The sequence below is a fragment of the Vanellus vanellus genome, assembly GCF_965231255.1.
Source record: "Vanellus vanellus genome assembly, chromosome: 3".
Classification (NCBI taxonomy): domain Eukaryota; kingdom Metazoa; phylum Chordata; class Aves; order Charadriiformes; family Charadriidae; genus Vanellus; species Vanellus vanellus.
In genome coordinates, this window is record NC_138907.1 from 128231103 (window position 1) to 128244707 (window position 13605).

The 13605-nt window shown below is 48.8% G+C and overlaps 1 protein-coding gene across 1 annotated transcript in view; it reads left to right on the forward strand.

Annotated features, from left to right (window-relative positions):
• Window positions 1–1006: 1006 nt before the first annotated feature.
• Window positions 1007–13605, forward strand: part of NCOA1 (nuclear receptor coactivator 1) — a gene marked incomplete at its 5' end in the record, with an annotated part of 66449 nt that continues 53850 nt past the window's right edge. Inside the window, 2 exons of the mRNA XM_082480777.1 lie at window positions 1007–1029; window positions 3769–3935. Of these exons, the coding sequence (XP_082336903.1) occupies window positions 1007–1029; window positions 3769–3935 (190 nt within the window). The remainder of the gene's footprint in view (window positions 1030–3768; window positions 3936–13605) is intronic.

Consider the following 13605-nt stretch of genomic DNA (forward strand, 5'->3'; position numbering starts at 1 on the left):
TGCGGCTCCCCATCTGCTCTGCCTGTTTCGAGGTGGCAAATGATGATTAGAGGCTCGTTATCAAAGTTAATGTATTGATTTCATAAATTGAGAGCGCTCAGAGCATCAGGAAAGCTTTCTCAGGGTAAATTTGGGGCAGATACTTCTACAAGGTCTACAGATCATCCCAAGCCTTCTGCCTCTTCGTGCCAGATTCCCAAGAAATCCGTGATTTTGTAATATTCAGAAACTCCGGTGGAGACCCTCTTGCTCCATGGTGCAATTACAGAACAGAATATTTCTGTCTGAAATATCTTCACTTCTGGGTGCTGCCACAGGCTGCTTCAAAGCTCAGCTCGCTGCAGAAGGGCACCTTCTGCTTATGGCCGAGCCCTCCCGTCCCACCTGCCTCGCCGCCCATGTAGGCTAAGAAGTCCCGGATAGAGGCAGTTGTGATCTCCTTCCACAGGCTTTTCCCGACTCCCTGTGAATCCTGTACATCTTTTTTCCGTGGCAATATAGTCTGTTAGTCAGGATGAACGTACGGTGCTGCTGCTGACTCCGTCTCTCTGCTGCCCGGGATGCTGTTTTGGTCGTCGTCACAGAATATTGCTGCGCTGAGCAAAGCCCAGGTGTCTTTCTACCACTCACAGGGGATATTCTAGATAATAAATGTAAAGGCTACGGTGTTGCGGTAGAGAGACGTTAAGTGGTTGTTTGAGGATTTCTGTTTATGGCAGTTTTGGGTTGCAACATCTCCTTTCTGTAGAGTTCACGCACCTTCTTACAAAGGCGCTGTGGTTGGTGGCTTCGCTGTGCCATTAAATTGCAGAAGACCTTTTGATAGCACTTGCAGCTGTCTTATTGCTACCAAATTCTTCTGTAATTTTGTGAAATATTTCCCCTTTCTGGCTGAGTCATTGGAGTCAGAGCTCTGCAGCCCTCACTGCTGTCTCCAGGCTGGTCTCGGAGCTGGTTCTTGCCCCAGAAGTAAGCGGGAGGTGAAGCTGTTGGTCCTTGAGCCCCTATGACAGAGCCGTGGGTGGCAAGGTGGGCTTGGACACCTCTTCTTGAAGGAATTGCTCTTCAGATGAATGAGCACACGCCTGGCTTTGATTCATCTGGTCTACCTTTGGAAAGCAGATCTCTTGTGGTTGGTATCCTAACCCCTAAGCACCCCAAGGAAGCCTTCTGCTGCCAACACCAGGGGTCTTTCCAAATATATAGGATGAGGAATGAACTGGTCATAGAGAAGCAGAAACTTCTTGATGAAGGACTCTCCTTCCTTGTCCAAGCACAATGAGTTTTTACATCACAAAGCACCTACAAGCATTTTTAGAAGTGTTGATTCAAATACTTCTTGTCGGGTTGACCATTCAACCCTGAGCACCGGAGCTGAAGCATGTTACCGAAATCCAGAAGAGAAATCCTCACCAGTGCTGCGTCTTCCTTCTTTCAGACCATCTCCCCACTCGCAGCCGCGGCGAGGAGGGACCTCGTCCTCCTCCCTGGGCTGGCCAGAGTCCTCCGTAACGGACTCTGGAGCAAAGTGAACTTCAAAACTCCTTTGTTAAAACCTGGAAGGATTAACTGTTGCTTTTGATGATACTTGGGAGTCACAAAGAACAGCCCCACTGCTGTAATATTCTCATGATGCCTTTATGTAAGGAAAATTGGCCAATTCTCCCTCCTACAATTTGAAAGTTGCCACAGCAACAGCGACATTAAGGGTTTTCATGAAATGAGCTCACCCACAACAGAGGGACTTTTTTTTTTTTTCTCTCCCCTCTGCTATTGCTTTTTGGTTCTCAAAAAGAGCTAGGAATTAATTTGACCTTAACTAAAATACTCGCTCAGCTCCTTTGAGAAGCATTTGCCTGCCCATTGCTGGGGAGCGCACCAGCACTGCTGTCACCGATACCTCTGCAAGAAGAGGCTGATGTCCATGGCTGGGCCCGGCACTTCTGCGGCAGATGGACCTCCAACCTACCTCTTGTGAAGCTGGTTTTGCTGCCTGCAACCCCTTCGTACCTGTTGGCAGCTGCCTGCCAGGGAAGTGAGGGCTTTTGCACCCACCCGAACCCATTGCGGAGGAGTTTCCAGGTCACACCATGTGTCTCCCATGGAAGGTCTTGGTCATGGACTTCATGGGACCGGTGGCCCAGGCAGAAACACAACTTGTGTTCTCCACACCCACAGCTGGTCTTGCCTTTATTTTTTTCCTTTCTTTTTTGATTCTATTGCTCCACTGAGTTAAAGGAGGGCGAGTCATTTCTGTCCCTCCTCTGGGCACCTGGAGAGACAAGGGCAGGAGAACAGAGGTGATGGAGAATGAACTTGGGAGGCAAGAAGAGTCTTAACCCTGCACTTGTCAGATATTTTCATGTAAGAGCAAGTTTAAGCAGCAGAAAAATGCCTAAGAGACAAAGCCTACCTGTCAGACCTGGATATTGAGCTAATAAAGTGGAATTAGGCAAAAATAAAGGAACATCTGTGCAGCCTACCTGAGGAGCTCCGTAGAGGGGAGGGCTGGTGGTGTTTCATCCCTTTTTAGACAGATGTGGTTTCTAAAGGATCTCTGCGGAGTTATCAAGGTATATTCATGCTCCAGTTGGCTTGTACTCTCAGCAGATAAAATAAACCAAACCTCTTCTCGAAGCCTTCAGCTGCGAGCAGAGCTTGTTTCACCACGTAGCACAATGCAACGGCATCTGTGGTGGGACACAAATCTCCTACCGAGCCGGACTTTTGGATTTAGCTTTTGTAACCAGTGTTTTCTCAGCCCCTCTGTGAGCAGTGGGGCCTCTTTGAGGCCAGGAACATCTCACCGTGCCCACGGGCATCTCAGCAGCTTCTTGGTGTGTAGTAAATGTTAGGGATTTTCAGGAAGTACTTCTTAAATAGAGTGTTGGATGTCCTATGGAGGTTGCAACAAAAAGTTGGGTGGCTTATGGGCAACCAGCCTGATAAAAGGCATCGCAAGCAGTGTAGAGCCACGTTGGGCATTTTGAGATGTCCTCGTTTCATCCTGTGGTTGGTGTAGAGAAAGGTATTTAGGGAAAGTGTGTCTCTGTGTGTCTCTCCCATATGCACAGCTCGTTTCGGTGCCTTTGATGCTTATAACACCTTTGGTAAAGGAATATGTTACAGTGTCCAGCGTAGTTTCATTGATGGCTGTGTCATAGCACATAAATAATAGTTTCTCAGTTCCCAGAATTTACAAATAGTTGCTGGGAGAGCATTGAGCTTCTGCAGCGACTGGGAGCTAAAAAAACCCCGCTGCTTTGGCTGGGACAAAAAGGTTGATCTCATGAATATTTTTCATTTTCCTCTTGTCACCGTTGATTCCGATTTTCACTTTGGTGAACTCTGGTGGATGCTGTTAGCTTTTATGTATGAATTTAGGATTAAACTTGGCGACAGCTGGAACAGTGGCTGTACAAAAATAAGAGGCTGTATATAAATATTTTTGATTATTTTTGATATAACTAATTTATAACTATTTTTGGGAGGTAGAACGAGTCCTGAGTGTTAGAGGTCTGTTTTTGTTGGGGGTGTCTGGCTAGCCCTATGTATTGTCCTTGGCATTAATTTTGTTTATATGCATAAAAATAGACAAAGCTCTAAATGAACTCCCCAGTATTTTGGAGATATTTGGGTTATAGCATGGTCATCACTCCAGCCGCTACTTGTATTTTTGGGTTCTTATCCAGTGCCCAGGTGTGGCGAAACTGAGCAGTGGGAAAAAGTCATTAAAGTGACTTTTAATTTTTTTCCCTTCTCTAACAGCAATGAAAAGCGGCGACGGGAACAGGAGAACAAGTATTTAGAGGAGCTGGCGGAGCTGCTGTCTGCAAACATCGGGGACATCGACACTCTGAGCGTCAAACCCGACAAATGCAAGATCCTAAAAAAGACGGTTGATCAGATCCAGCAGATGAAGAGGTTGGAGCAAGGTAAGGCGGCAGCCTCCTGCCTTGGCTTGTCGGGAAGCTTCGGAGTAAGAGCGTTCTCCTGGTGCCCTTCAGACACTACATTGCAGCAGATAATCATGACTTAATTCATGAAAAATTGTGACATAATCATTCTGTTTGCCACGATTTTCCTTCTCCTACTTTTACGAATGCATTGATACAAAAAGCTTTGCCCTCGTTGCTTGGCTCGTTTGAGGTGGCACCTTTGTTTCTGGTGCAAGGTGGCACTTTACGCCGTGTCCGTGATTCATCCTGAAATTAATCCTTAGATTAAAATAATCAGAAGTGATTGTTAAGCTTTCAGGATCAGACCCATTAAGTGCTTATCAACAATACTGCTATTAACTGTGTGCAGAAACCCCATTTTATGGCTGGGTGAGGTGAAGGACAGATAGCTCTGCCGCACGCTGTCCAAGACTCGGTGAAGAACCATGTACCCTTGTCAGGTCTGTTCTCCTGCCAGGTTACAGGGGCGTTAATTCACCTCCCCCCCATGAATACGGCACTGGAACCGAGGGACAGAGAAGAGGTGCTTGAGAAGCCATATAAAGGTTAAAATTCACCCTGAGTGTCAACTCGTAGACTGAAGTGTGGAAGTCCAAAGGGCTCAAGCGACGCACGGGAGAAGGGGTGAGGTGTATTAAGGAGGGAGTGGGACATGCTCAGGTCCTTCCAACCCCAGCATCCCTCCTGGAGCTGCAGGTGGGCTCCAGCTTGCTCCGCATCGTACCTGCTAAGGGCTGCCCGTCTCGCATGCTCAACTACTTTGTCCTTGGTGCAAACACTTTGTCCTTGGTGCAAACACTTTGTCCTTGGTGCACAAGGTGAATCCCCCTCAGCATTAGTGCTGAGAGCACGTCATCCGTCAAGCGTTGCCTTTGCCAAAGCTCCCACCGCATGCTGCAAGCGGAGCCGTGTTGCCTGATAACAGATGTTGAATTTTTCCAAACCCCGTGGCTGGGATGTGCGTACGCATGTGCAGGCACTCTGTAGAATCACAGAATGGTTTGGGTGGGAAGGGACCTTTAAAGACCATCCAGTCCAACCCCTGCCCTGGGCAGGGCCACCTCCCCCCAGCCCAGGTTGCTCCCAGCCCCGTCCAACCCGGCCTTGAACCCCTCCAGGGATGGGGCAGCCACAGCTCCTCGGGGCACCCTGCGCCAGGGGCTCACCGCCCGCACAGGAGAGAATTTCTTCCTCAGATCTCATCTAAATCTCCCCTCTTTTAGTTTAAAACCATCATCCCTCGTCCTGTCACAAGCCAGGCATTGCCATAGGTCCTCCCAGCTCGCTATTACTTTAGGCACAGAATTTTGGGGCAAACACAGTGGCAAAGCATTCGGCTCACGTTGCGCGGGTTGCCCAGGCTTCCCGGTGAACCAAAACGAAGGCTTTTTAGATTTCGTTCACGTTGTGCCCGGGCTCTGAAAGGAGTTTGGTAGCGGGTGAGTACGCCCGGGTTCCTGCTCGCTGCCACTTCACTGTTCATTAGTTTTCTTGACATTGCACAGCAGGGCTGAACATTAACTAGGACAAGCACTACTTAAAAATATTATGCCTTGAGCTTTGCTCTGTATTGCCGGCTTATCTGGTGCGACGCCAAATTATGGAAGAAAGGAAACTTTACCTGTATTTGTTTTTAGTTTACTGCTAGAGTGTTTTACATGAGGAGGTTGGAGAAATATGGTGAAAAATCAGAGTATTTGTGGCCAGGGATGATTTTCTGTCCTTGTAGTTGTATCGAGTGTTAAGACATTGTGTTTCCCTCCCCGTGTCCTTCCTCCTCCTCCTCCTCCTCTCTGTTTCTCAGCCATAAACCTGATTAATATTTGCTAACTGAAGGTTTTGTTGCTCAAGTGTTGTGAGCGGTGACATATACTGCAGCACGTGGCCATGTTCCTTCTAATGCTCCGTTAGGAAACCCACTTGGAGCCGTGATTTCATGTATTAGAGCGGACCTGGGGAGTTTGGACTTTGCGGTGATGTGTTACAGCGGGCTCAGGATGTCCCAGCAAGTCATAGAGTCATAGAAGTACCAGCAAATGATGCTGTTCAGCCCAATAATAAGAAAAACTCAAAAGCACCAGGAAAAGTGGCGCTCAGCCTCATAGCAAAGCAGATTTCAATGAAAAAACAACCAATGTCCTGTTATTAATTTAATTAATAACGTGCCAGGCAAGGAGCCGGGGAGCTTGGGAAGGGGCAGGTGGCAGTGTCGGGGGAGCGGGGAAATCCCCAGGGAGGGGGGACATCCTCCCCGCTGCCAACCCCAGAGGGTTTAGAGGTCGCATCCCACCAGCTCTAACCCCTCTGCACCTCCGCCGTGGGTCGTCCTCAGTTTTAACCCGCAAAGGGGTGGAGGAGCCGGCAGGAGCTTGCAGATGGATCGCACGCAGGGGCTGAGCCCTCCCTCCCATCCCCCTGCCTGCTGGGCTGCTATTTAAAGTATGAAGCAAATGCTTTCAGAAAAGATTCCTAGGTCTGGACACCTTCCAATGTTAGTAATGTACAGTTGGCAGAACAAGCGGTTTGCGGCTGTGGCAGCAACCTGAAATTCATCTGCCAAGACAGCAATAAACGCAGCAGAGGAAGAGGCCAGACAGTTAATTTTTCAGCCTTTGTCCATCCCACAAAAGGGTTTTTTTTTTCAGTTTTTTCAAGTCGGGTGTTTTGAGTGTTGGAGCCCTGAACTGTGCCTGCATGTGGTCACTTGGTGGGGAAGGAGGAAAAAGGGCCACCAACATCTCCTGGGCAGTGTGGAGGTCAACAAGGAGAAGATCTCTCTGAGCATCCTGCCTGGGCTCCGCGGGGCAGCCGTCCATCCGTGCAGACCTCCCTCCTCTTTGCCTTCAGATTGACGCCTTCAGATTGAGGTCCTCTCCTGGGGGGTGGGTCCTCTGCTGCGGAGCCTTGCCGGGAGACGGAGCTGATGTCCATCCGTCACGTAGGGGTGAGCTCTCCCAAGGTTGTTTTAATTCAGAGCAGTGCTGCTACGGTCAAAACCCGACGGATGGAGTCAAGCTGGACAGCTTCGCTGCTCAACATGCGTCACTCCTTGGCTTGTAGGGTTAGCAGAGGTGGTGTAAAGGCCATTAGAAGAAGCCATCAGGGCAGTGTGGTGGAGCTGTGATGGAGTCAGGAGGCTGCAGGACAGGGAGGAGGCTTGGGCGCCACTGGGAAGGTGGCCGCTACGTGGTTGCAAACACAAAAATAAGGCATCTTGGTCATACAGGAGAGTACAAAAATGAGCAGAGATATTGGAGAAGCTGCGTTGATGTACAGACCACCACTTGTTTTGTTCCTTTTCTGTAAAATGATGTAATACTTGATGCCTACCCTGCAAGTGCTGTGGAGGTCGGGGTCACCCTTGCCCCGAGGAGAGGCAGAGCCTCGGCATCCAGCGCCCCTGCGATGCCAGGCTCTGCGGTGGCAGGCGGGCTCCAGAAGAGTATTTCCTTTCTCCCCCCTGCCCCGTGATTTTTTTTAAACACCCCAGTTTTGGAAGGGTGATAACCTTTGGTATATGGAAGAGGTGGTGAGCAGTGCGCAGAGATCTGATGGAGATGGGAGCTGGTGGAGGGGTCATCTCATCTCCCTTGTAGAGCTCCCAACCTTAGCAGTGCCCTTTTTAAGATGAAGCCACCAAGTCTTTTCCCTAAAACCCTCTCCCGCTGATAGGCTGCTTAATTGCCTTCCAGAGCAGGAGTATAAATCCAACACCTTAATAGAATAAATCAAATAGTATTGAGCTTTTCATTACGCCACCTACAAACAGCCGCAGAGGGTTGCCCTTGAAACGCCTCCTAAGGCATCGCCAGTGACTCTACTGCCGCCGGCGTCCAATGGACCTCCTTCCCCCGTCCTTCCTGCGTTTGCTCATTGCCGCTCGCTGGTGGTCGCTCCCGCTGTGCTGCCGTATGTTCGGCTTCTGTGGCAATCGGTACGCAGAGCCGGCAGCTACCTGCTCCAGGAGCAGCCCGCGGCATGGCTCCCGGCCCCGCCAGGACGCGTGGGGTGATGCTCATGAGGTTCTGGTCCTGCGAGGTCCAAAAGCCCCAGCAGATTCACTCTGCAGTTGCCAAAATAAAGGTTTTATTCTATATTTGCTTGGATTTGTAGGACTTAGCTTGTCTCATGAAGGACCCTGAGTCACTCTTTGCCTTTGTAGCGCAAAGGCTTCTTATGGCGGTGGAGGGTCGTACGACCCCGTGTACGACACCTTCAGCCCCAGTGAAGCCTGGCTTTTTGGTGGTGGAGCTGCTGAATTTATTCTTATAGATGTATAAGAAAAAAAAAATCAGATCTTTATTAAAACAGTTTTATTCTGTAATAATGCTGCAGAATAGTGACCTGATTTCGGGATGTTTTAAAAGGGCACTAGGCGAAGAATTAGCTTTCTCTCTCGATCGTTACTGGGTTAACCTGCAAAGATGACCCTCAGTTTTTAAGTTGAGTTACTCTGGGCTGGGAGGGGGCCATTTCTTGAGCCTTTACTTCAATAATTTTCAGGGGTTTGGGGGATAAGAGCATTTCTGTTTCTTTTTGGGCTACACAAAAATTCCACAACTCGTTCTTCTACTGCACGGAGGTTTCCTCTTTCAGGTCCAGCAAAACCATGGAGCAGTTGTGTCCTCCTGACATCTTCTTATTTGTTTTTTTCCTGAAGTGTGGCCATAATAAGATGGGCTCCTTCAGGCAAGTTTGTGCTGCTTTGTCACTAGGGAACATCGACCTGAAAAGAGGACCCTTAATATAAGACCACCCCCAATTTGGAAGTTAACCTACTTGGGGACATAATTTCCCTTTTGGGTAAATACAGTAGGTTAATTAAGTGAAGTATATGAAATAATTATTGATTTTGGCGGCTCTGTTGCATACGATCATTGGGCTGTCAGTGGCTTTCCTTTAATTAAGTTTCCCTGCTGTCTTGTCATATGCTTAGATTTGGCCCTGGATTTATTTTGTGATATACGTGTACAGCTTCTAGCCCAGAGAGGTCCCAGGTCCTCAGTGGGACGTATGGAAGGCTCTTCAAAACGAATGCTGAGTTTCTTCTGGGCTTTGGGAACACTAACACATGGTGAGCTTTAAAAAGAGAACAGAAAACCCTTGGCTTTGTATTTAGCGGTGGTCAGAAACTGGTGAAGTGGTGGCCTGGGAAGAGGCTTCTCCCACAGCCTGCGATGGCAGGGAGAGGTTTTGGGAGGAGGAGAGGAGGAGACCCTGTCCTCAGGCGCTGAGTCAAGAGCCCCTTCTTGTCCCAGCAGTTGAGTGTTGTGGTACGTTATTAAAGATCATAAAATTACTCCCATAAAACCACAAAGCGAGTAGCTGCATGTGATGTGTGGAAGCAAGTCGCAGAGTGGAGGCCCCTTGGCAAGCTTTCCCCCAAAGCAGAGGAACCCGGTGCAGAGCCATTAAGGGCTTTCAGCTGGTTTCTTCTGCCCCGGTCCAGGCTCCCACGTTACCCTCAGTCCACAGGGTTTTGTGTCTGCAGCCCCCGGGAACGGAGCTCTACATGGACTTGCATTCACTTTGAGGAAATATCTACCCCAAATCCACATTACTGAGTCTGCAAAGGAGTTGGACATCTCCAGTGCAGGGGTCGAAGGAGCTTTTGGGACATTCTCTCTCGCTTGGCTTTGGTTTGTCAGGATAATGTAATTAAAGTCTCTAGGCATTTTTTTTTTCTGTTTGGGATCCTCCTAAATTGTCTGCATATCCTCTTTCACCGACTCCCAATTTGAGCACATCTTCCTTGACATGCATGGAACGACAGGCAGTATTTCCAGTTTCTGATGAGACTTCTCAGGTCCTTGGAGCTGCTGCCTCCACGCCACCACGGGGAAGTACCTTCTGCTTCACGTGCTCTGCCTTGTTTATGCTTGCATTATTTCTTGCATTTTATATTTTTGAATACTCTTTTATTTCCGCTCTTCCCTCTCCCCGTATTGTAATCCTGTATCCTCTTGGAGAAGTCTAACGTTTTACCTGGGCACTGGCAGTCTCTCTGTCCGGCTGGAACCATCTTGTTTCCATAAAGTTTATTTCCATTTCTGATAGCGATGGTGTTGAGGGCTTTACCCAGTTGGGCTTTGGAAGTCCCCAAGGATGGAGAAGCACGAGTGCTCTGGGCAGCCTGCTCCAGCACTTGGCTGGCCTTGTGGTGAACGAGATTTTCCTCCTGTCCCACCTTTTGCTTCACTTGGACCCATTGCTTCTCATCTTCTCACCATGCATCGCTGTGAAGAGCCTGGCTCCGTCACCTCCATAACTTCTTGTAGGCATGGGCAGGCTGCTGTCAGGTGTCCCAAAGCCACCTCTTCTCCAGGCTGAGCAAACCCCTTCCCTTGTCCTCTCATCTCAGGATCAGTGCTCCAGCCCTGACCATCTCGGTGGCCTCCACTGACCTCGCTCCAGTTTGTCCTACACTGGGGGCTTAAAACTGGATGCAGTACCTAGATGTGGTGCCCAGGGTGGCCACGCAGACAAAGCGGGTTGAAGACACAAGGGGACAAGAGGTGCCAAGGGACAGAGAAGTCCTAAGGACTCTGAACCCCCGGGGATGTCCTGCTGCATTCCCATGTCACACCTGAGCTCCTATTTTGGTGGCCTGGAGAGCCGCCCGAGGGGGGTGTCGCTGCCGGGAGGGCAGGGTGACAGTACGCCGTCACTGCTGCCTTTCTCCCTCGTTTGCAGAAATTGAGATAAACTATTAGATTCAGAGAATGTCAGTGTAATTTTTGGTAGCTTTTATGTGCTGAGTTGACACGGAGGTCCTTCAGTGGACCCAAGAGAGGACATTTTCATGCAGTGAAACAATAAATTAGAGAGTTTTTGCATAGTCAGAGAAGAGGTGGAAACCTCTTTACTTGGAAAATTATTAAAGTGTGAAAGCTCAAGAAATAGCCCGAGCTCAAAGCGCCCCGGCGGCGTATTGTAAACAGAAGTTTCGGTCTTAACATTTGAGGTTTGACTGAAGAACAAAAGCAAGCAGCAGAACGGCATGCGAGGAGCAAGGCAAGTGGAAATATCGCCTGGAAATGGAGCAAATGAAAACCGCTTTAAGGGGTTTACATTAATTAAAGGATTTCTTTTAATTAATTAATTAAAACCACATTAAGGTTTGTGTCAAATCTAAAATTAGATTGGAATCTCTTCAGGCTACAACTGTCAGCCTGGTGCTGTAGTCTCCTCTTTAAATGCATTGACTTTATCGGAGTTTTCCTGATTTTGTTTGCTTCAAGGGAGGTCAGAAAAGGGGAGCTTTGCTTTCGCCCTTAGGGCGGTGTTTTGCAGACTCCGGGTTCCTCCACCTTCATCCCCGAGGTGGAGAAGGACCTTCTCAGCCAGTGGCACTGTCGCCGGGTGTTGGCAGGTGCTGGGGAGGAAAGCTCTTTCGTCATCCCAAATCTGGTGGCTGGATTAACCCCGATGGAGCTGCTCCTGCTACTAGAGGGAGTAGCACCGCTTTCGTCCCATCTCGGCGGCCAGTTTTTCACCATATGTATGTTAGAGGGCTACGGAGAAGGAAAAACAACCAAACCCCGGAGGCCAGATTAGACACCAGCAGGGAGGGGGAATTCCTCCTTGGCTTCGGAAGGTGCCCACTGAAAGCCCTCGAGTGTGAGGCTGATCCAAGGTAAACAGAGTACAAACAGATCCAGTCCTTTTAACTATTTAACTTCAGCCTTCCAGGAATCCTTCTGAGATTCTGAAGAGGATGAAACCACCTGCTCGTTTCAGATCATTCCTGTGCCAGCGTTGCCCTTTAATTTGATTTATTCTTCCTTCTGTTTGGTAATTACCACCCTTCTCTAATGTATTTTTATGAAGTTGTTGCTCTTGTTCTCTGCCTTCGCTTGCCTTGTCCAACAAACCAAGCTCTCCTAGGATCTTGATGTCACATAGTTACACCTTTCCTTTAATCAACCTACTTTCTGTATTTCTTCCAACTGAACTTCATTTTTCTTGGCTGAATTGGCCCAAACTGTCACAATTTTTCTTACCAGATCTTACCAGACCTTACCAGTAGCATTAGGCTGTTGCTGGTACCACCCCTGGTATGCTGGAGATAACTGCTGGCATCTCCTCCGTGACCTTCATTAAGCTTTTAGCCAAAGCTCATGTTCTTGGTTGATGAGTGCGGGACCTTCAAGTCGTAGAAGGTGGGAAAAATTAGCACAGTTTAGCAGAGTGGGTGGTTTTCCTGCCATTTGGTCCTCTTTCATGTGAACGGGTCAACCTGCCCTCGACTTGGCATGTATTTTCTCCCTCCGTGACTACCTTACCTCGGGTGCCGGAGGAACACCACTGATGACCTCTCCTCATCCTGATGAAACGCCTTTATTCTCAAAATTGACTTTGACGTGGAGCTTTGTGGGAGTCTCTGCTGGATCTCGGTGCTATTCAACATCTTCATGGATGTGGAAGGACATACAAAATCACTGCTAGACCAGTACAGGATGGGCATACAGGAGTGCTGGGTGGATGGTATCCTGGGAAGCGGTGCTTTTCGAGAAGATCTGGAGATCCTGGAAGCGAAGGCAGTCAATGTGAACTTGGGATATGATGAAAAGCAAGGTGGGCTTCTCTTGAGTGATGTTACACGTGCATGGAGTCGGTGGGACAAAACTGGAGCTCAGGCTTGCTACCCACGCTGGAAGGAGATTGCAAAATCCAGAGAAGACAGAGAGGAGAGCCACAGAAATGAGCCAGGGGCTGGAGAAAATGTCTCGCAGCTTGGAAGGTTGAAGAGCTCTGTTGAGTGTATCCAGGGAGGGAGGGGAAAGGAGTGGGGACGTGGTGATGACACTATAAACACTAGCAGGAACGGAACATGCTGGCTACTAAAGAAGTTTTTAAATCTATCATAACAGAGAATGACTCAAAGCCGAAGCCAGACAAAAGCAAATTAGGACTCGGGCCCGGAGTTACAGCTGGGAGGGTGATGGCTTTGGGAACCAGCTGCCAAGGGAAGCAGTGGGTTGCGTCAAGTTTTGGCCAAACAGAAGTTCAGGGCTCGTGGTGGTGGAAATGGGTGAACTTTGATGGCTCAGCGACATTCAAGAGGTCACACTGGCCCATCTTGTGATCTCTCCTGGCCTTCAACTCTATAGATCTGAATATTTTGGTTTTGAAAAATACCTTGAGAGCTGGATCCCCATCTGCGGCAACAACTTTTGCCAGCGCAAAGCCAGGGTGAGAGTTCTCATGCGGCTTCCGCGTGGGGCAGGGGACCTTCCTGCGCCCTTCCCGGCATTGAAACCTCCCTGTTATCGGAGTAATTAATTGCACTTCACGCATGAGTTTGTTGGAGCGGGTTCGGGGAATTTCACGCCCTCCCCTTTCTCCGCAGTTTGGTTTCAACGCAAAATGTTAAACGGATCGCATCCCTGCCCACGCTCTCCGCAGACATTTGTGAAGTCTGTCTCTCCGTATCCTCTGGAATCTGTTTTATATCAGGGATTGATTTCAGATACAAACTCCCCCAGGTCAGTACTATAAAAATCTCTGCCTGTGCAGCAACACCAGGGAGCATCCTCTGTATATGTTTATTTTATGGAGCCGTACCACCTACAAAGCATGTCAATAAAATTCTCATCCCTGCTCTGACAGTTTTAATCTAGCTGGCAGCTTAAATATAGACCGA